This window comes from Plutella xylostella, chromosome 12 (genome assembly GCF_932276165.1).
Source record: "Plutella xylostella chromosome 12, ilPluXylo3.1, whole genome shotgun sequence".
Lineage (NCBI taxonomy): Eukaryota > Metazoa > Arthropoda > Insecta > Lepidoptera > Plutellidae > Plutella > Plutella xylostella.
Window position 1 is genome coordinate 598,575 of NC_063992.1, and position 23,856 is coordinate 622,430.

At 39.4% G+C, this 23,856-nt stretch overlaps 1 protein-coding gene across 6 annotated transcripts; it reads left to right on the plus strand.

Annotated features, from left to right (window-relative positions):
- Positions 1-1,647: 1,647 nt before the first annotated feature.
- On the plus strand, positions 1,648-23,856 carry LOC105390041 (embryonic polarity protein dorsal). Of its 6 annotated transcripts, none has more exons than XM_048624467.1 (13): positions 5,749-6,499; positions 8,618-8,753; positions 14,149-14,301; positions 14,881-15,059; positions 17,179-17,411; positions 17,730-17,885; positions 18,157-18,235; positions 19,721-19,798; positions 21,674-21,751; positions 22,068-22,153; positions 22,500-22,844; positions 23,028-23,091; positions 23,453-23,591. In XM_048624467.1, exons 1-12 carry the CDS (start codon positions 6,409-6,411, stop codon positions 23,040-23,042), a joined length of 1,629 nt encoding a protein of 542 aa, XP_048480424.1. In that variant the 5' UTR covers positions 5,749-6,408; the 3' UTR covers positions 23,043-23,091; positions 23,453-23,591. The 6 variants fall into 6 exon arrangements, with proteins under 6 accessions (XP_048480421.1, XP_048480422.1, XP_048480420.1 ...); XM_048624468.1 differs by having other exon boundaries at positions 23,028-23,066; positions 23,453-23,590; XM_048624466.1 differs by lacking the exon at positions 23,028-23,091 and having other exon boundaries at positions 5,748-6,499; positions 23,453-23,856.

Sequence of the window (23,856 nt, forward strand, 5' to 3'; positions counted from 1 at the left end):
GGCGCCACAACGCCTACCCACTCACCAACCCAACATCAAACTACCTGAATAGAAGGCATGTGTAATTGATGTGAAAGGTTCAACAAGGGGGCGGCCGTGTCGTGCGGCGTCGCGACGCCCGGCGCCCGGCCCGCCGCCGCCCCGACTGACGCCGGCACCTGTGACGCACGCTCGACAACCGTTGCTGGGATGTTCATAGCAGGCGTTTTTTGTTTTGATTACAGGTGGGTTGTTAACCCTTGATCCAAGTCGGGGGGATTATAAGTTCGACTTGTGCATCTTTATATGTATATGCTTCTCAATGAGAGATATAGGTAGGAGGTGCAAGTCTAAAGGAAATAAAACTCCCATTAAGGAGTGATCTGCATAATAGAACTGACTTCTGGAACCGGGTTCTACAGGGTTCTACGAGTATGCGGGGGTATTGCTATCAAATAAGTTACTTTTTTTTAATTTAACATACTAAAGTACATATAGGTAAGTACTTACCTATATTTTGAAATCGATAATGAACTTTTCGATAATTAATTAATTACTTTACAAATTATCTAACTCTTTCATTTCAGCCTAGGTCATGGTATCGTACCCCTCAACTCTAAATAGCAGTCACGAATACCACATACGAAGAATACGCAACAAAAGGGTTGACTAGAATTGTATAACGCAGTGCATAATTCAAACCATTATAATTATTACGACTAAACGAGGGGGTTTCGAGGATCGATGTAAACTTTTAAATTCAGTTGAAAGGTTCGAATTCTAAAATAGCGGGAACGAACAGGGACTGGCGGGAAATGTGGCGCCACACGCAACGCACGGGCGCCGCCGCCGCCACCGCCGCCGCCACCGCTGCCGCCGTCGAGCCGGGCGGCGGCGAGCCAGCCACTGATTACGATAACATGACTCACTCGCGAAACATTGCACTCATGCAACACTTTCTACCGCCGCCGCCGCCGCCGCTGTCTGCGATCGTGTTAACAGGAAAAATAAATCTTCGCATCACCTATGTTGTGTAAGTTCTTTAGTAAGTACTTTGTAACCTATCTATAGTAATACAATTCTTTCTTCAGCCGTACCTAGTTAGAGACATTATAAACTGTCTAAATTTCACCCCAACCCCAATGCTAGTCCATTCATATTCCCTTTATCTACCCACGCACATTTGAGGTTGAGTCACAGTCTGAAATATTCAGAGGTTTACGCACCCGCCCGCCTACGCACGTAAAACTAATTCAGGACCTTTCAGGCTGTCGTGTGGTTGTGACTCATCGAGGACGAGGACTCATCCGAAGGGATGAATCCCCGAACAGAAAAGATTTTTAACAATGTTATTTCTGAGTAGGTATGTTCAGAGTCGCAGTATTAAGTCAATTCATCATCATTTGCTTTATTATTAATCACAGGTCAAAGGTAAAACGTAAGTTGATAAGTGTTGGATAGAGGTATGGTTGAGGTTGAGGGTAGATGGGAAATAAATGGTCACCCTATTTTTGCATTTTGAGTGTAGCAAACTTTGTAAAACGCGGGAAACAGACGTAAGAGAGCAAAATATATCGCTAACTCTGTCGCACTCATGCAAAAAGTTTTAAATTCATTGCGCGCATGCGCCAAATCCGTATACGTCACACGGTGGCCATGTGACTTCCGCAGCCAATAGCCGCCAGTTGTTCGTGGTGTGACGTTCGGGTATCACGCACACAGACACACATTTTATTTAACATCATTTTGTTTGACGTTCACTCGAAGAAAACTTGTGGTTTCTAAAAATAATACTTTTTGTGATGCCGATATTCTAATAAAATTAACACCGTTCATTGAAATCTTTGTCGTATTATTAGCAAATTTGAATGTAAACAGATAAGTATTGCTAATCGGGTGTCGCGAGATAACCTGTGCTACGATTCTTGGAAGAGTGCGTGCAGCGATCGAGACGAGACCTTGATAACTAGTTCCTTGGACCAGTGGAGAGACAGTTATTATAGGATCATGTCCATCGAGGTACGTTTTTAGTTTACAGCGGCATTGTGGAGCCGCGTCTGTGTCTGGACGGAAACAAGTTCACTGCGTATCGGATTTAGTGCGTCGAGAATACCAAACCAGTGTTATGTCTAAATGTGCGTTCTAGTACTGTCGTGTGCGGAAGGACGGTTGTGATAAAGTGTTCGTAACGAGGTGCGATGGATATCGGAGGTAAACGAGTGAGAGATTGCATGTGTTTTGATGGACTAACTAGATCGCTTTCATACTGAGCACCGCCGAGTGTACGTAGTAGCCAGGTGTTGTGTAGTGGTGGTGCACACTGGTGCGGTGGTCGCCCAGGGCCTGGTGGGTCACGGTCCAGACAGCAGTCACTAGCAGCTAGCACCCTGCACAGAGCTAGTACTGCTGGCTGCGTGTGGTGCTATAAATACCCCGCACACAGCTCGCTGTCTGTTGATGGATGCTATAGCTTTCTATTAGAGTTTGGTTTTTGTAGCATTGCCCTCATTCCTTTCCAAATTGTGTGGAGCATGTTTGTTTGAAAGCATAGTAGTCTTGTTTATATGGATATGTTTACATTTCTACTGTAAATTGAGAGTTATTAGATTGTTTGCGTAGATGGTTGTTGTAGAGTGTGCTTGGTTTTCTTGCAACTATTTACTTCTCACAGCTTGTAGTTATTGAGCTTGCACTAAATACTAAAAGTTAAATAGAGAGAGTCAAACCAGATATTAGCAATAAGCATTATTAAATTTATCGTTTGATTATACTATAACTCCAAATAACTTAATCATTTACAGTTAATATTAATATTCAGTAGCTCAGCACATAAATGGTGGTATAAATTGTACTAATAAAGTCTGTATAACATAGGCATGAGGACATGAGGAACATCAAATTAATATGAACAACCAAAAAAACATAACTTTGTCTTTTATTCATGGAAATGTAAATTATGGGCTAAAATCTAAGTACATCATTTCTGTTGGTCAGCGCTCCACAGTCAGTGTAGGGTGCATTTTATATTAATAACTATATTTAAAGCTGCATTATACAAGTTGACCTGAGGTCAATACCTTCATTTTTAAGTTCAAACCAAAATAAACAAAAGCAAACAACAAACATAAAAGGCATACTTCAAGAGTTACAACATATTTTTAAACAATGATTTTACTTTATAATGTTGAAGTGGGTACTTTATATTCCCTCTGATTAAACAAATAAGAGCTTAAAAAATTAACTCTAAATTGTATGCTTTATGCACTGAGAGTGTAATTTGTATGATAAGCTTGTGGCATACCTAAATGTAACATACATAGACTAGAGCATTTCATGCGGTTACGGATTCTTTAATTTGAGAACATTGATAAGCACAACAAAATGCTCTAATTTATACTAACTGTGAGTAATGGCTCCAATGGCAATTTTGAAGCTGGAAAATAATGTTTAACTTATGTTTTGTCAAAACAAACTTTCTAACTGGGAATTGAATTTCATTAATACAAAAGATATTATAATTTTGATTGAGATTTCAGCTTCAGAAATATTTATCACTTTAAGGGTGCCTTTCCACCACAGATGTGCTATGCAGCTATACTGTGATGAGTTGAAGGAAATATGTTCTTACCAGTGCTATGCTATGTAGACCATAGCAATGCAGCATAGCACATCTCTGGGGTACTTATAGGTTTCGTAATAAGCATGAAAAAATATATAAAAATAATTGAGACCATTGTAATATTTGCAGAGGGTGTCCCACCAGCAACGCAAGTAGATCAAAATGACGAGGAACAGCGATCAAATATTAATATAAGTGATGTTTGTAAGTATACTTATTATTTTTTACTATGTAAGCCTTTGGTATTTTGTACAGGATAGTTTTTAGCTGAACACCTTCAAATAAATAGGGTATTTTAGTATATAAATCAAAAGTTTATTAGCTTGCAAATAAAATGGTGAGGGAACCTAAATAATTTACTGATAAGGTAAGGCATTATTATAAACCGTGCAGTAAGTACCTCCATAGCTCTTCATTTTATAGTCCTTACTTTAAAATGTATTTAATATGTATAGCAATTAGGCATGTTTTTCAGATAATAGAGACAGAACTAATATTATTTAAATTAATGATCACATGTAGGGATGAACTTGGGTGGAAAGAGCATAAATGTACATATTTATGTACAGCAAATTTGTGAGAAATGAGATGTTGGGCATTAATATCACATTAGGTCTTTACAAGACAATTATTATGTTAAATAACTACATAACATTTATGTCATTATATTTAGCTATATAAATTCCTATTATTACATATACTATCTGCTTAAAAAACTAGTTTTAGACTACACAGATGCCTTACTAGACATTTGTAATGTTTAAAATGATAAGTATAATTAATTTGCATGTCTCAATGAATCAAAGCGGACAGGTGGTACTTATTATAAGGAGAACTCAGAGAAATGGTTATACAAATTCGTATAATATATATTTTACACAGTTAAAAAACAACTACTATACTAGGTCGTTGTAGGCCTGCGAGACGTAGAGGTTACTACTTCATAAAAATAACATAGGATAGGTTCACTATTTTCTATTTTATTAATGTGGACTACCATTCTACAAGTTCTAATTCAAAGTCATGGCAATAGTAGTAAGTGGTGATAGTTCTTGCATCTCGCTTTAGGAATAACAAATATTATGCAAATAGTGGTAAAACCCGTACGCGTAATATTTCGGTAGTGTGTTCTTACGGAGCATCGCTACGTAACAATGGTTGTCATTGCCCGCTGTACCTAGCGATAGGGAAAAAGTGGGGAATCCCCTCAGTGTAGGTGCCAACGAACGGTACTGTGATAAGGATGTTACGTGTTTCATTCATTCATTACAAATAAAGTTCATTAGATTACAAAAATAGATAATCTATAAATTAATTATAAGTAAAAATACGTCTTCAAGACGAAGAAAAGAGTGCTCTAACTTCGACTTGTTTGTGTACGACTGTCTGTTAGACGTTCGCTTAATTAATTTATAAACCTCACCTTTGTTGTTTAAACTTGTTTTATATGATCCACGTGCTAATAGCATTTATTTAATTATTTATTTACAAATGATGTAACCGTATTTGCATGTAAGTGTGCGGAGGAAGGGACTGTATGAACTCTGTTATTATTATGTTCTCTGCATACGCTATAAATATATCAGATTTGATCAGCAGGTGCATGCTAACAATCTTCTCTGTTGCATATTAAGGTGCCATTTGGTGGCAAACGACATGTAGCAAAGTCGCGTCGCCACACTGAGTTTCTAAGTTTTTGTATGTCTATGGGATTCATTTTTGCGGCATGCCACATCGTAGGAATCGGTAGTGAAGAAACGACACGTCGTCTTCTGCGGCAACCTCATGGCGTACGTCGCCAATTTACACCCTTAGAGTGAAGCTGAGAATATTGTCACTCAAGAAGTAAATAGTGAAGCCGCCACGTAATTAATGAGTGGCACAACGCGCTTTATGTGCCACCGAGATATTAGCGTGATAATTATATTGATTACAAGTTTTATACATACAAATATTACAGTCGGCGTCGACCATACGAATCATGACAGCACACACGCGTGCCTTGACTGCTAAATCGCTAATTTACCGTACACACTAAAGTGCAACAGTTTGAAATAGTCAAACCATTCTCTTATCTACTAAATAGTCTGAAAATTACTTCTTATTCCTATGCAATAGAAGTTAGCGGCGGTGCGGTGTATATGTGGGGACATATCAACTCATAGGTGTCGCTTTAGCCCGATTTACTTAATTTTATTTTAGATATGAAATGGATCATTTATCAACATTTCATGTTAAACACACGACACCCTGCTCGAATAATTTAAGTGTGTAAAAAAAACATTCACAATCTTTGTGAAACCATCAAATTCCTGAAATTATGGAACTCGGAACAGGAAAATAGTTCTGATTCTTGGGCAGACAGACAGATAGGAACATCAAACATACAACACTTCTTTACCACTTTGTTTATCAACAGTCACAAACAAATATGCAATGGTCGAAGTATGCAAGTAATAATAACAAAGATTATGGTAATCAAATCATACATCATCTTGCTAAAAAACAGTCGGTTCAGCGGATAACCTGATCTGTACATAAGTAGATACATAACATAGGCATGCCGCTCCGTTTATCCTTATTTATATACTAACACATAGTTCACAGATAAAATATCTTATTTGTGAGTAAACCTCGATGCGGTATGGAAGTGGACTTTGTTATTTTATTATTTCACGTTTCACACTTAAGTGTTTGTCTGGTGATAGACTGTGATACTAGAGATAGTTGGAGCCTGTTAGAGACTAGTGACAGTTAGAGCCTGCTTGTTAGAGACTAGAGCCCGTGTGAGTTTTCAGTGTCAGTGCTAAATGGCGAATATACTGCGGGAGTGGAACTACTTTCAGCAATTTATGCAAATGCGAAAAAAGGAGAAGTGCCAGCGGTGGTCGTTCTCACCTAGTAAGGATTTCTGCTATTGCATGCACAGTTTATCATAAGTTTCTTCGTAACATTATTATACTGTATCAGTCCTCGATAAATGAAACACATGTCCTTCTCATAGACTCAGAAAAACATTCAGACCGATGAATTTTCCGGCCATACCCCATTCTTAGTTTTCGTGATTTAACATTAGGTATATTAAATCCATTCTATACATAGAAACGGAATAAATAATTGCTCTGATATCTCATACAAAAAAAATAAGTTCATGCAGATATTATGTAGAGATAAACGAGCTATGCGATCGGACAATCATAGTTAAACCATTAACTTAGTAATTACTACTTACATCGGTATTCCAACGGAGCAATACTATTAATACTGCACATTCGATGCCTTCCGTACATTACCTACATTTTGAACTGGAAATCCCACGCTGCAAAAGTGAAACTTTGCATGTTTGTAAATTAAGCTCCATTAACAAGTTGTTCGTTTAGAGTTTCGGCCTGCCCCAACCTTGTGTACAATAGTTTAAAATAACTAACCAACTGAGGTATTCAACTAGCGAAATATTATTAAAATCTCTGAGCCAACCATATTATTTATTGTTTAGGTTAACTCGATGGAGCCAACTGTGTTATGTTATGTGGTAGAGTTTGCACTATAGCTCCGAAAGATTTCTAATTTAACTGTTTTTATACATTTGTATTTATTGAAAGGTGGGGAACGGCTAGTTATTCCAACACAATTAATATTGTAACTATGGATGGCATAACTAACATTTTGTCCTTATATCTATTTGTAGATTTTGTAGAAGAGTGCATTCAATAGATACATGTTTGAGTAAAAGTGTTGACACTAATATCGTAAGACGCCGCGGTCCATCCGTGGCTGCGAGCCAGCCACTGAATCATATCGACCTCATAGTACTTTATCACCAGCAATTTTTATCTTCATTGTAATTCGAAGCCAGAGAGAAAGCGAAATTTACAAATATACCAATATACGAAACTCCAGTGTTTCGTAAATACAAATACAAAGTGGGTGCAGCAATGCACCTCTGCCTACCCCGCAAGGGAGTAAATTAGTACAAGGCGTGAGTGCGTGTTAAATATTCATGATGATTATACATATAAGCCAATGTAGTCAATGTACTGAATTGAATGATAATGGACGTATGCGACCTAGGATCTCCTCAACACTCTGTCCTCAGCCTTCCTGAGGTAGCTTTCTGTTTTAGGTCGTCGGTCCACTGAGATCTAGTGTTGTTTTTCAAACATATAGTAATAGTCATATTTGCTGTATGATTTATACCTATTCGTAATCACTCAAATTGCTCTTCCACTTTTATACATAATTCATCTAACATAATGTTCCGAACGGGCATAAAGAGTTCTGAACTCTGCATTTGATTTTAATCACGATATTCTCGATGTAGCCCGATCGGGCTTATATGAGTAAATCGATAACCGTATTTACATATTTCACAATCATGCTACAGTCTCATAAAACCCGATCGGATCAGGCACATGGCGAGAGAAGATATTTAAATATGACTAATAATGATTAAAATACGGTATCCGAATTGTTATTAAATGTCGTTTTCCTCATATTAATATTGAACTGGTAGGCCCAAACCTCAAAAATCTGTATTCTAATTTAAGAAATGGCAAGCAACCTTGGTTCATTAGTGTTCATAACCGTGAATACCAAAATTTATGAGATGCAGTAAATCTAATATTCGCGTTTTTGATAACCGTTTTCAAAATAAAACCTTGTAGGTTTCCTAGTAGGGCAGCTGCGAAGGAGTTTACAATATTCCATACCTAATCGCTAATCAGTAATCACCATGACCTTGGCAGTCGACTTCATTATGTAAGGGTTGCCACTGGATACAATTTTCGGCTTTCAGCATAAAAATAGATTAGATTAAACATTTATTAAATTTTACAACATACACGAATAAAAATAGATGTACATTTTTTGCTGTGGCAGTCAAAGGGCTCTGACTCAGCATAAAGCTACCAGCAACCTATTCCCTCTACTACCCTCTCCCAAAGAGGGTCCTCCAAAATTCTTTCCTCAGCTGTTCTCATTAACCAATGTATCTTGTTAACCACATTGTTTCCCCCGCAGTGGAGGCGATCATCATCACGGACCCGTCGTTCGGTCCCGGCGTAGACGACATGTACCGCCCCGCCGCCGCCGCCGCGCCGCCGCCCGACCGCCCCTACGTGCGCATACTGGAGCAGCCCGCCAGCAAGGCGCTCAGGTACTGTCCCGCAGGGTGGCCTAGCACGGGCCGCAAGACTCGTACGACAAGATGTGTCAAAACGTCTCGTAAAGCTATTGCCACGTATTGTCGCGAGCATCTTGCACCCCAGGCTAGGTGGTTCGGCAGCGACTGGACTATTCTATTATAAGTTTTTCTTGACTCTCATAAAAGGGAAAAGTGGACCACATTAGATAGATAATTACAATGAGTTTCCGCTATAATTGACGACTATCTGCTGATGTCGGTTTATCCTCTATCAATCATCACATTCCGTGGCGTCACAACTTCCAACTACGCATTCACTTTCTTACATACCTTCCTTCACGACAATAAATACTTAATTTAGCCAAGAAACGCATACAATAGTAGCTAGGTACACAGAACAAAACGTCAATTAAACGCCCATTGACGACGCTAGATCGCGTGTGCAATGTGCATCTAAAAATATCGTACCGTGAGCAGACGCCGCTACATGCAGTTGTTCATTCTGGAGCAGGCAGGCTGCTGCCATTGTTATACCTACATATATTGATATACCTTACCCTCAGATAGATGCCAGTTTGCTATACAAATAAGTAAATTTACATCATATTATTATATTTCAGTTATAGCTATAATTATATGACATACGAGTTAGTATATTATCTATATCAGTTTTGTCATTAAAGTAATTAAAATAAAAAGTCGCATTACTCCATAACTTTTCTCCTCGTAATCCATGCCACCTACATTGAACAGAAGCGCGTATACATAGGCGTGGATAGTAACTCGCATGAGGTAAACTATTGGCAGAGCTGGAGGAATTTGGCAAACAACGACCAGCAATAACCGGAAGTTACAGTCATGTAGTCGGTACTTCAGACGTATAGCGCTGAAATATGAAGGATCTCAGAACTAAAAACTGTGCCATATTGATAAATTGATAACGTTTAATAACGAATTCGTTATTTCGGAAATTCCATTGATTCATAACAGTGAAAACAATAAACAAAAAGAAAAAATTCTGAAAGATAAGGGTAGGTAAATCATTACTCTTTAATCTTTTTTTTCAAGTGCACCTAAGTAACAGGTATCATATTTCACAAACGATATTGTCTTGTTAAGTGCTGAATATATTTTAATAAACTCTGGTTCATGAGGCTGGTCATCTCCCGAGCAGCGAGTAATGAGTAGTCTTCAGATATTTTTATTTTGGTCTTCGTTCAAGTGAGTCACTCGAGTCAAGATCTCGTAGTCAAAACTCAGGTCAAAAAAAAAAAAAAAAACACGCACTCACGCCTTGTACTAATGTACTCCCTTGCGGGGTAGGCAGAGGTGCATTGCTGCACCCACTTTTCGCCAGAGTGTTATGTTAGTCCCAATGTAATAGGGGGCGGGCCTATTGCCATTTTACGGGCACATCCAAGACCCGAGAACAAATATCTGTGTTTAAACAAATATCTGCCCCAGCCGGGAATCGAACCCGGGACCATCGGCTCAGTAGTCAGGGTCACTAACCACTACGCCATTCGGTCGTCAAAACTCAGGTCACTGATCTATTATAGACACGCACGTAATGTCTGTATTACACCACTGTGAGTCTAGTATGCGATGACTTTCAGAAAACTTCACTGTTCATCGACAGACATAACAGATTGATTCACACGACTCGTGTTATCTTACTTTATGATGATATGTTATCACTGGATATAAATAAATACATATAAAAGATAAATAAACAATCACAGCCAACTACCAAGTCTCAAGTCTAGTTTCTCGTTCTAATCTTTTATTAACTAGACTACATCTTCATCTACCTCTAGTTTTGTTGCTGTTTTATTTTTATTTCACCCACGTTTGTGCAATAAGGAATAGGGTTTGGATCTAAATAAAGACTATTTGAGCTTATGGAAAGAAACAATGTCTGCTAACTAGCCAGTTGAGACTTAAATTAAATTATTTGTATTAGTTTAGAGTTGAATGTAAAGTTAGCGTAACCTGTAACTGTGGAACATTGCTCTGGCGCCGCGCCAACCCTCCACGCCGCTAGCGTGTGAGGCGAATACATCCGAACTGATTGTGAACTCCGTAAATATTAATAAGCAGCTGCTTTCAAAACCTGTTGAACATTGTCTAATTGGTGCTGCAGTACGGAAATACCGAGAGGAATGCCGAAGACGGGTGAGGTTTTGTCAAGGTGTGCATCAAATCTAAGCCACTCACATAACATACCTACGTGGGAGATAATTATGATGTTTACCTATCTGTGACATCATATCTCTAAATTGATGCATGCAATGTATTTTTCAGTCAGTGTTATTGTCTTCTCCTAAGCGCGTCGGTGGCAAACACTCTAGTAGATGGTCTAGGGTTTGTCATATTGGTGAAAGGATAAAGTACAGTTGATAAGTCATTCGAGAAGCCTTTTTTTGCTATTATTACAGTAATATTCGTTTACTCGTTCAAGAGTTTAACCAGAGAAGAGTTTTTTTTTTTTTTTAGTTTAACAATTTTTCTTGACCGTCGTATCGTATCGTAATCTTTGTCTATTCGGCCGGCGGCGCCCAGTTGCTTCTCTTGTTGCGTGCCGTGTGACAAGGCGGCAATTACCTGCAGCTAATCATCCGGGTCCAGCCAGACTCGTCCCATTCCACACTCGACCCGGCCAAACTCGACCCGAATTTCTAAAATACGATAATGTCTAGGTACTTTTGTTGAAATGTATGAAATGTACTGTCAGCCACAAGAGTTTTTTTACTGAAATTATAGTTAGGTGTTTTATGTGCTGATTAATTCAAACAAAAGTAATAATTTTTACTTTTAATCATTTATTTATCATTTTCTATAAACATTATTAGCAGGTAACACATGTTTTGAATTATAAACGTAATAAGTAATAATAAATATTAACAAAATAAGTAACTATTAATAATTATGTGTGCTAAAATCACAGTTACACAAAATATCTTTACAATGAAATATGTATAAAATCCTTTTTATAAAATCCGTTTACTGTTTATAAAATTATAATTACTTCGCAGTAGCCCTTGCTTATCAAATGCATAAATTACAATACAAGTAAGTGCGCGAAAGAGATGGATGCAGGCCATCCAAATCTTGACCATTGTTATCGATAACCCGTTTATTTCAGGCTAAAACAATGAGAAGGGTAAACTACCTCTCTCTGTTACTGAGGTCAAACTTAGGCTAGTTTAGTCAACATATTTCTTAAATTTAAGTGATAATCACTTTATATGCAATCAATTAAGAAATCCATAAACATTTTCTGTCGACTGTACTTTGCGATAAGAAAAAAAATACAAACAAAAATGAACCTTATCGAAATTATGAAATTCGGGTCGAGTGTGGAATGGGACGAGTCTGGCTGGACCCAATCATCCTCGTTTGCGTTAATAAAGTATTTAAATGGCTTCTCAGAAGCTATCTAATTTTCCTCCTTTGTCTAAGTTATTCAATATTTTCCGCGTCCGAAAGTGAGTGAGTCAGCGAGCATCTCGAGTGCCTATTGAACGTGAATAGTCATTCATGAGCTTCGTGACAGGCAATTAGTTAAGTATGTATGGGTATTGGTGGCGCTATATGGCGCTGGTTACGTAGGGTTCCGTACGTTCCATACCAAAATGAATAGTTTTTGTTTCTCGTATTAGCTCAACTGTATCGGCAGAGGGCCCTTGCAACTATTTATCCCATGATGGCAGGTACAAATGTTTGTACGCGCTTAAACGAATGTAGTTAACGAGGTTGGCGCAATGGAAGTAAACAATCTGTCGTATCGAAAATATTATTCAAGATATTATCCTGACGTGATAATGATAAGATATACCTACATCATTAAATGAATGTAAATCGACAAGTGTGACTAATACTAATAATAAACTGCAGTTCTCGCAGGACCCAAGAATATCTATTAAAATATTTTAAGTACATAATTTAAAAAGTTATCATTATCAGGCAGTAGGTTGTTGTGTTTTCTCCTACTGACGATGGCGTCGCGTTTTCCGCCTCCGAGCTAATGTGATTGAACAGGAAAATGGATACTTCGTCAATCATTCATTCAATTCACTTAGTTTTTATCATTTTGTTGGAATTCACCTTCGGTAGTTGTGAAGGAAGTGTCCCTACAGACAATAAGTTTTTAATTTGCAAATACTCAGCAGCTTGTTATAGAGAACACCATAATATGCCTGTTCCAAATCTAGATAGTTTAGTTATACTATAGGTACCTACAATAAGACACGCAACTGATTTATATAATATACAGGCAGGTACTAATTAAGTTCATGTAAAGTGATTATGATAATTTAATGATAAAATAATTTATTAATCTTGTTCAGTCTAGTTCATATCGATTGATTGATCTAAAACTATATTAGTCTGGGCGATTAGTATTTGTACGAGATTGTTTCCTGCCTAAGTATGTACATAGGTACCGAATAATGTTCATAATACATCATACAAGTTAATTGATATATTATTATTATGTATTATACTGGTCCAAGCGTCAGAGCTCAAGGGAATATAAGTAGTGAGTTTTTTTTTGCGTTATTGAATACATATACTCGTATGTATGTATAACACTTCAGGTGAAATGGCCAACAAGCGCCGCCAATTGAAAAAAAAAAAACATAAATTCCGTTTGTAAGCGTTTTTATTAAAACTGATTGATTATTTAATTCTATGGTCAATAATCAATACTTAGAATCCATTGCACTGTTTATTAGATCTACCCCATGTCTTGCCCACTAGGTGATTAGCTAGAAGATGCATAATGTAGATAAGATATTGATGTATAATGCACAACTGACTGTATGGAAGAAAGCGAGAAGCTTTATTTCATAAGTTCAAAAAATATATAATACTTCTGTAAAAAACCTAAATTATTACTATTAAATGAGACATAATGTTTACAGAGTTAGCAGATGAGGAAAAATAGAGCATTCATTCATACGATGACGTGTCTTGTGCTAGCGTGCGTACGGTGCGTGAGGGTGCTATTGTTGTGAAACCCGCTCGACGCCCATTGACGTCTAGTCATTGGATGAGGAAAGCGTGGTCAGGGGAGATGTTGGTAGCTGTAATTGAGTATAACTGCAGTGCTGCATGTAGTTGAAGTTCACCAAAAAATATATTATGCAGGATATTTCCTACACTCTGGATTACTTGTGTTACGTAGTCTACTTTCATCTAGGAATTACGATAACTACCTCATGATAACTGTTTAAAGCGAAGCTCGCAGGCATCAACTACTTACCTATATATAAACGCGTTTACATAGTTTGTTAGTAAAGACGAAACGAAGCTCGCGGCCAAGCCATCAACCACAATATAGTTATGTAGTTATAAATGCGTTTGGTTTCTTCCTACCACTAACATCTTCTCGCTTCCACCGCAGGTTCCGCTACGAGTGCGAGGGTCGGTCGGCGGGCTCCATCCCGGGCGCCAGCAGCACCCCGGAGAAGAAGACGTTCCCGGCCATCGAGATATGCGGGCACAAGGGCCGCGCCATCGTGGTGGTGTCGTGTGTGACCAAGGATGCGCCGCACAGGTGGGTGGGAGGTTATAGGGGGAAGGGGGTCTCTTTAGTTAGCCGAGGAGGGTTACTCTATACTGACGAAAAACGAACGAACGAGAGCTGTCGTGCGATCAGCATGTTTCGTTTTATCGTCTTAGAGAGTGACCCCCCTGGTCCTAGTAGTAACGGGCCATTTTCGTTGACAAAGCCATGCTGCTGATCTACTTAGTGTAGTTACCTACACATGATGATGATGGCTCCTAAGACTATACCACACTATACCGATGTAGGTTTCTTACTACGCTTTCTAATATCATTATCATAAATCAATAGGCACGTTAAGAACACTGAGCGGCCGGCTGGTGTCCCCGAAGATATCAGGCTACTTCAGAAGTCTACTGATGTCACAGTCTCTAGTCAGTCTATACATATATTAGTCATAGGTACACATCGTTTTGCGATGTTGGCTGAGGATAGGATGTTCGTTAGATGGATAGTTCTTTTAGATTTGTTAGATGGATAGTTCTTTGAGGATAGGAGTTGTTAGACATTTATCCCCTTTACGAGCACTCGGCTTTAAGAACACCAGTCTAACACCCCCTTTTCCCCCAGACCGCACCCCCACAACCTAGTCGGCCGGGAACTCTGCAAGAAGGGCGTGTGCACAATGAACGCGCCCGCCGACTCCGCCGTGGTGACCTTCACCAACCTGGGCATCCAGTGCGTGAAGCGGAGAGACATCGAGGACGCCCTCGCTGTGAGAGAGGAGATGCGCGTCGACCCCTTCAAGAGTGAGTGAGATAGTGTCAGAGTTGCACGGTATTTTTACCGACGTAGGTAAAAAAAAATATCGACATAGATACATTTCTTTGATGCAGGTTTCTCCAGTCACATTGCCGCGTGTTTATCGTGAATCGTGATATGATGACGTTTGTATACGCCGATAACGATGCCGTCCAGCGGTGACTAGAGTGTAACTTGTGCTAATTAAATAAGAAATAAGAAGTTTGTGACCACTGTAACCACTGCATTAAAAATATTTTAAAAAACCTTCTTGTAAAGTATGAACATAAGCATTTAGATTCAAAGTAAAGAACAGAGAATTCCATGAATTTCTCCATGAAATTCACTGAAACTGAAACAATGATCAAATAAGCTTCAGCAGTAGTAATATCTATTTATAGTTGATGAAAACAGTCTACATTCATGCCACACCACATTACTGACACATAAACCATCGAAACAAGGCAGCCAAACACCAGATCCAAACTAAATTACGGTTTTCAGTTTATGGTTCCGTTCTGCCACATAATAATAAAAACACGTAATATTCTATTAAATGGTTTCTAAATTCAAACAAGTGAAACTAAAATAAAATATGGCTGTACATCTATTGTCAATTTCCCCCATTAGATATCGTAGGATTTAGCTCGACAACCAGAGTTACCGTTTGATTCTCAAATGAAATAAAACGAAAACTTTACTAATGTCAATCATCGACTATTTAATATCTGAAAGTTTCAGCAAAAATTCAGATCTTTTTAATATTTAGTAGGTGTAAAAAACTGATCTCGATTGACTGATCTATAACGGTGTTGCGATGACGTCACTAGACACAATATGGCGGAATCTGCCTAGCGGTGCGCGCGCGCAATGTGCGAACATGCGTAATGTCGGCCACGGGTTATTTATAATCATATGCTGAAAAAGTTTTAATTGCATGTTTTTTAATTATACATTATCTATTTAACATCTGTAGGGTGCACCGCAGCAACAACTACAGGTGTTGTTGTCTTCTGAGATAAACAATATCGCATAGAATCGTTTTAATTTGCGTTAACAGTTTTTTTCTTTTTTAAAGCATCGTCATTTAGGTAAATTTTATTTAAAATATTTAATATGTCATCAAACAACTGAGGTTAGAGTATGATATGATATAAATTTACTTAAATTTTGTCGAATGTTAAATCTAACAATAGTAAAATTTACTATTGGAGTCAAAATAGCATCAAATTGACTAATATGGACGAAATAAATAATTTCGCGACAGGACTCGTTTTAATTAATTAAACTAAGTTTTTGCTATAAACTTATCAACTGGAGATACAAATTACTGAAGTGTAATGCATAGTAACTCCGATACAACTACTGAAACAAGTTAGACGCGACAAAATGGAATGAGTGTGAAGGACGCTATCAAAGAATGGACCAAAATAACCCGACTAGAGCCCGACTACGAAACCGCAGAGACACGCCGCCTCGCAGTTTACTCGAGAAAACTCAGAATAACGCACTTTTTCATACATTTCACCCTGTTTATATCTAGTTTTAGTGTAAAAATGGGCATTTTACTATCAGTAATTACTTCCTATGCGACAGGAAGCGATAAATTTGGGCCATCTCGCAAATTGTCATCGGAATTAAATCGCCTGTTTCTCTGTAACGGTATTTTATGTTGTATCTATTATTATTTTTATCAGCCTGTAATTTTAAGCGCCACCTGTAGGTAGAAAATAACATTATTATATACAAACTATTTCTGTTATATATTTATTTATTTATTTATGGGAAAATCACAGCAGTAAACCTTAACACAATTCTTAATTACTAAATACAACATTTGATTTACTCCCTTAATGCTTTCCTCAAAGAATGAATTACAATAATTAGATAATTGGCAGCACTCATAGTTCATAATAAATAGTATACAATAATCATATATTAATAACTATTTCAATATTCGCAGATATCCCCCCATATAATCCATCTTTATTTAAAAAAAAAGGTAGGTGCTTATTGAAAAATAATTTACGGCCGAAACCATGGCAATAACCCTCCACTCACCAGACACATGTCTTACACCATTACAGCCATCCTATTTTATACTCACCACAACCCTTCCCCCCACAGCCGGGTTCAGCCACAAGAACTCCCCACAGAGCATCGACCTGAACGCAGTCCGACTGTGCTTCCAAGTGTTTCTACCCGACGAGCGATCCGGCAAGATCCGCCACGCGTTGCCGCCGGTCGTCTCCGATGTGATCTATGACAAGAAGGCCATGAGTGACCTGGTGATTACGAGGCTGAGCCATTGTTCTGCGCCCGCGCAGGGCGGCAAGCAAGTTATATTGCTGTGTGAGAAGGTTGGTTTGTGTTTGTTATGGTTGATTACTTTAATTCCTTCTTATTTATTGTAATTCTACTGGCTTTATAAGACAGGGTATTTTAGTGAAAACCGCCTATGGTAACCAACTAAAGGCTTTCCCATAGAAATATTTGTCACTCATTGAGTAAATTATTTACCCGAATTTTCAAAAATCATAAAACAAAACATTGAATGACGAATCACCGCCTTCTTCCTTTCAATGTAGTTCATGAAATATACACGTTTACCTATAGATAAGCCCAGTAATCTACATACAATCTAGTACCACTACTAACCCCCTCACGCCTCCCCGCAGGTGGCTCGCGAAGACATAACCGTAACCTTCTTCGAGAAGTCCGGCGAGCGCGTGACGTGGCAGGCGGACGCGGCGGACGTGTTCGTGCACAAGCAGGTCGCCATCTGCTTCACCACGCCGCCCTACCGCGACCCGCACGTGCAGGACCATGTGCAGGTGAGATAGTAGTACCGAGGGCAGTCGACAGATGGCATTGAAGCGCAGAAAATGTATGGATATCATGTCGGGGTCACCAGTAGAGAGTTGTGAAGATGGTAGCACATCGCACTGCAAAAGGAGGATCCCCGGGGCCATGCGGCTGCCTACCAGGCCAAACCACCTGTGTGACCGTAGATCTATCTTTACAGTGGGGATGAGCTACCACATTCTCATCTCCATACTTCCATTCATCTACATATTCACTCATTTGTGCATTCCTTCATTCCAGGCGTACATCCAGCTGCGTCGTCCGACGGACAACGCTACCAGCGAGCCTCTGCCCTTCGAGCTGCTCCCGTCCAGCGCAGGTACAGTCCGCCGCAAGCCGCCGCCGGACCTCTCGCTGCTGACGCTACTCCTGCAGGACCCCAAGCGGGACCCCAACAACAACCAGCACACCGACTCCGTCGTCAGCTCAACAAGTGACACCACTGAGGAGCTGGCCAACGGCATGGACGTCACAGAGACGATCGTCGTTGAGGATAACAACGCTAAGAGTCTCAACGAGTTGCTAGATCAGGTGGCGGAGCTAGATGAGATTTATTCGGAGAATAGGACGCGGTTAGAGACGGTGTCGCAGCTACAGCATAGTACCGACACGGAGATGGAGGACTTTAACGATGCCGGCACGTATAGTAGTCTACAACTCGCGTTTAAGAACCCGGTGGAGATAGCGGAGCCTGAACCGATGGCGTATGAACCCGTACACACGTTCCGTTCGCCAGTTATTGAGTTCTCTCCGCTAAAGCGAGATGATGACGACGACGAGCCCGCGCCGCCGCTGCCGCCCAAGCGACGCAAGACTCCCTCCGTAGACGGGTTCAAAACCAGTCAGACGTCAGTCGACAGCATCCTCAAGCCGGGTCGCTCCATCCCCATCACTCGGCAGGTGGACCGCTCGGAGCTGTCAGTAGCCCGCAGCGAGCCCGCGCTGCCGGCGCTGCCTAAGAAACGGTCCTTCCTTTCCCGCCTGTTCCGTCGTAAAGACAAGTCCCCGGCGCCCAGCGTCAAATCTGAGGGCAAGCGGGAGAAGAAGAGCAAATCTGTCGGTCGCTCCGTGAGCAGTGTTTCTGGCATCCGCCCGTCTAAGCTAAAGACATCTGTGTCTCACGCGTCTTTAAAAGACGGGACGGCATCGGCAGCCAACCTTAGCTATGCTGACTCTATTACTCATATTTCCCTCCACGCCGATGATAATGAGAAGTCCCCTGTTCTATCATCTAATGCTAATCTTCCTGGCATGCCGCCGACAGATGGCGCCACTATATTAGTAGCTGAAAGCGTGTTGGCTCTAGACGCTACGGCGTTCAAGAAGCTACAGGATGATCTAGATCTGACGGACGCAGAGCACTATGCCCTGTATATGGCCGTGGCCCCACACGCCACTGCCTCGGAGTTTGACGAGACGAGTTGCTACTACTCGCCGGTAGATGGCAGCAAGTTTCACAATTAATCTGTTGGCTCCCAAATTGGATATCAAATTGATTTTCGAAGAAGGAGTTCGGTCGATTAAATGGTGTCCTAACGTGTTTTACGAAATTGCTTGCGAAATGAGTTAGATATTTCCAAAGTGTGGAAACTCAGAAAGCATCGCGATGCAGCTCCGCCCTTGTCTGCCAAATTTTGCAACTTTTATATTTCGTTTTAGACTTAAGATGCATGTTGATGTGCGAAATACAGCTACCGAGATTCTTGCCTCTGTAACAAAACTAGTCTAATTTATTCTAGTCCTAGATGATGGGAATGTAATTTTTGTGTGACGTTATGTTTAATGTTTATTTTGTATGTTTTAGATCCGAATTATCTGAAGCGAAAGCGACAGAAACCGATACAGAACTTCAGTCGGTACTTACAGCCTATCGATAGCGACAGTAAGTCTCTCTTTCTTGTTCATAATTATTTCGTGTATGTGATCCGGTGTCGGGTTACTATATTTATGTATTTATCGACGGTGATGCTTCTTTATTTGGTGGGATAATGTACATCATTCATTATACAACTATAGCAAATAAACATATTAACAAAGTTATGGTGTGGTATTTATGGTTTAGATTTAGGTTTTAACCTAATTTTGAAATTCAAGATGCGGAGTGATATTTTCACTATTTATTAATTTATTTAATTTTAAGAAGATATTTTGTGTTGTCCTTCTCTTGTAATGTCACGTTTGTTGGATAAAGTCTAATATAAATTAAGTTCTTCTGTTGTCTTGTCTAAATGAAATTGTCGTGATTATGTTACTGTTTTGTGTGACGTTCTAAATATTTTATCGTATCGTTGTTATTGTTTTCTATTTATTTAATTTATAATCTTATTTTACTGAAGGCAGGCTATGAGTTAGTCATAGTGTTTGGTCTTCAGTAGACAATTAAAAGAGTTCAGTCGTTAGATGAACTTGCTCTCGTAAAAAAGTGAGTTCAACTATATTTCAATCCTGTTTTTCACTTTTATATTCATTCTATGTTGGTGCTAATGTGCATATGTGTGCAATGTTTATGTTACACAATAATTAGGGACAGTTATCTTTGGATGGTACACAATTCGATTCCAAACTTACTATCAACAGCTGTACCAAGATTTTGTATAAAAATTTACAAAGTATCTGTGCACGGAGATCTTTGGAGTCAATCATACAATCACTATATTTAATTGTATAAAGTATAGTTTTCTTATATGCCTATGGATGCTTGTTATATTTTGATATAAGAGAATTGTTGAATGAGAAGATAGAGTGGTTACTTTTGGAATCAAATTCTTGGAAATGTAATTTCGATCGAGTGAGTAATGCTTTACGATAGTGTTGTTGATAAATATACGTTCAGAAAATTAAACATATCTTAACACAGTGTAAAATAGTTGTAGCTGAAATTCAGAAAATTTTAGATGAATTTACATTTTGTAATACAAATTTACTAAAGATTTTTATAAGAAACTAAACAATTTATACATAAGTATGCTTGAGTGATTGCTGGATCTGTTTACGCTACAACAAAATAAAATATAAAATTTAATTGTATTTATTTCATTTCATTGTTAATGTTATTCCCAAAAGCAAATAATGGAAGAGGTACGGACTTTCTGAGAATTTTCGCATGAGTGTTTTGTTTTCATTTTATTTTGTAGCTTACGTGTTTTTCTTTAATCGTTTCTAAATTAATTTGTCACACATATACATATTAGCATTAAGTAAAACTAGATTTAGTTGATTTATTTATTTTCTGTTGGTTTTTGTGCACGTTTTTTTATAGTAGATAATTTTAGTGCTAGAAGTGTGGTTTGTTTTTCATTATTTAGTATTAATCACGAATCAAATCACAGTCACATTTCTATCTAACGGATTGGTGGAATATAAACATGTACAGACACCTCCACTGTAAAATGTTCAACCATTTACTTAGATCATATTTCATCAGTCATCCATCACTGCATGATACCTAGCTGCTAACATAATCATAATTTCCGTACAATAAAATCGGCTTGTTTTTACGTTACTTTTGACCTTAAGGCCACACAAGCCTAATTTTGTGAGTTGTGATGTGAGTCGCCCATTCGTCCCCGCGCACACTTTTCTGCCGGGATACGCGACTCACAACTTACAAAATTACGCTCGTGTGGCCTCACCCTAAGTCAATTTACTCACCGGTAAAATTATTATGTAGTAGTGTGACTCCTATTTCGGCTTACACTACCCTTGTTGTAGCATTGTGTACTCTATGGTATACTAACATTAAGGTTGTGGGTTGCAGTGAAGCAGCAGCTGCCTGACTACTTCCAGGACAACATGGCGCTGTCCAGCATCCCCTCCGTGAAGCTGGAGCCCCGAGGTCAGTACTGGGGTTTATTATATGAAATTATGTTGGGCTATAGAGCTAAAGTCGCTTCAATGTATTTTATTGTATGACCTTTCGTACACTATGCTGAAGCGCTGGTTGCATGGTCATATAAGATACACTTAACACGCTTTTTATCACGTTTCTAGTCAATCTCGTATTTATTGCCATCGCAGCTTTCATGATACATGCCTCCATCGCGACAATGAAACATAAATACTTTTGGTCACGCCCACAATTTAGCACACGATGGCTGAAAGAAGGCAAATTTAAAAGGTTGTAAATAATTTTGTTCTATTGTTATTCTCAGATAAGACTCCGCCTCACAACATGAGCAGCCCGCCGCTGCTGTTCCCCCCCGCGCACGCCGCGCCCGCGCACCACGACCCCTACGCGGTAAGTACAGATAAAGAAACATTTATTACACACTCTGACAACAACAATAAATTCAAGAAATATTATATATAAAACAAAGAGTGGTTGCTGTAAATAGCGTCCAAAAGGCACGATTATCATGTATAACAATGTATCAATAGATGATCATTGATCACGTTTGCTATATTACTAAATAATAGGTCTAATCTGAATAAAATTATCTTTAAAACTAAATTAAATTGTTATTACATGTATTTACAATTTAACCGATGAACGCTAACTGGACAATCACAGCACTTAGGTTCTTCAAGCACGTATAGTAACCATAATTTTTATATGCACGAATCCATATTTTCTTCTGTTACAGTGGAACATGCAACTAGACAACATGCAGTCGGGCCTCACCGCGCCCGGGCCGAGCCGCCTGCCGCAGTACAGCCAGGACATCGCCTGGACCAACCAGATGGGCCACGTGTCCCCTATGCACCAGGCCATGTCCCCTAACATGGGCCACGTCTCTCCCATGCATCAAGCCATGTCCCCAAATATGGGCCATGTGTCTCCCATGCACCAAGCTATGTCTCCAAACATGGTCCAGTCACCTATGGGTCATGTGTCACCTAATATGGGTCATGTGTCCCCTAATATGGGCCATGTTTCCCCTAATTTGGGTCATGTGTCACCTAACCTGTGCCAACAGCCTATGGCTCCTGTAAGTATGATTTATTAGAGCTTCGCATGACTTCTTTAAACTAAATGCTTGTATACTAACTGAGGCTTTCTTCCACCTGTCCCAGTGGCCATTATAAAGCAATACATTTCTGACAGATCAAAATTATTGCATCATAATCCCCATTGGCTAATGAAAAATACTAATGCATGTTTCCCTTTCTAGGACCAAAGATATTGAGAGGCTAGTTCGCAAGGTCCTGAGGTAGTCACATATGGAAAGTTTACGAGTATTTATTTATATTTTCCGTATCTATTACAGACCGGGGCATTGTATGTGACGTCGGCTTACTGTGCAATGTGTAGTCTTAACTTTGAATCATTAGGTTTAGCTTGTGTAATTTTGATGTAGCAACGCGTCGGCGTCGTTTTGGTTATTAAATTCGTTCATAAAGCTTCCAATTTATAAATAAGAATTTAATACTCCCTACCTAATATGTAACTGTAAAATCTTACTATCTTTCAACTTTAATATTAACCCCTGATCGAAAGGGGTGTATTACAACTATTGAAAGTTAATGTTTGTAGAGTTCTATGTGTTGATCTGTCTATTTGCATTTTCCGACCACTTACCCCACCGTCTCCCCTCAGATGGCGCAGCAGCTGATGGACCCGTCCCCCAGCGACCCCCCCTCCATCACGGGGCTGCTGATGGACCGCCCGGACCAGCCCTACTCCGGGGAGCTGTCTGGACTCTCCGCTCTGCTGGCCGAGGCTGCCCCCGCAGAGATGCTCAGCGATAGCCTTAACAGATTGTCTACGGGGGACTTGTTGAGACAAGTTGATATGTGAATGGGTGTAGTGTGCTGAATATGTGAACAGATATGTGTAAACTTGTGATTATCAGTGTAGAAGGGTGCTTGCTACAAATATGGCTGCGTTCGCAGTAGGCTAACTGAATTATCTGTGTATCGGTTTAGTATACCGACATTTCGAGTGTTTGCAGTTTGCTAGTCGCTCACTTACGCAATTTGCAACGTTACGCGCGCCTAGCA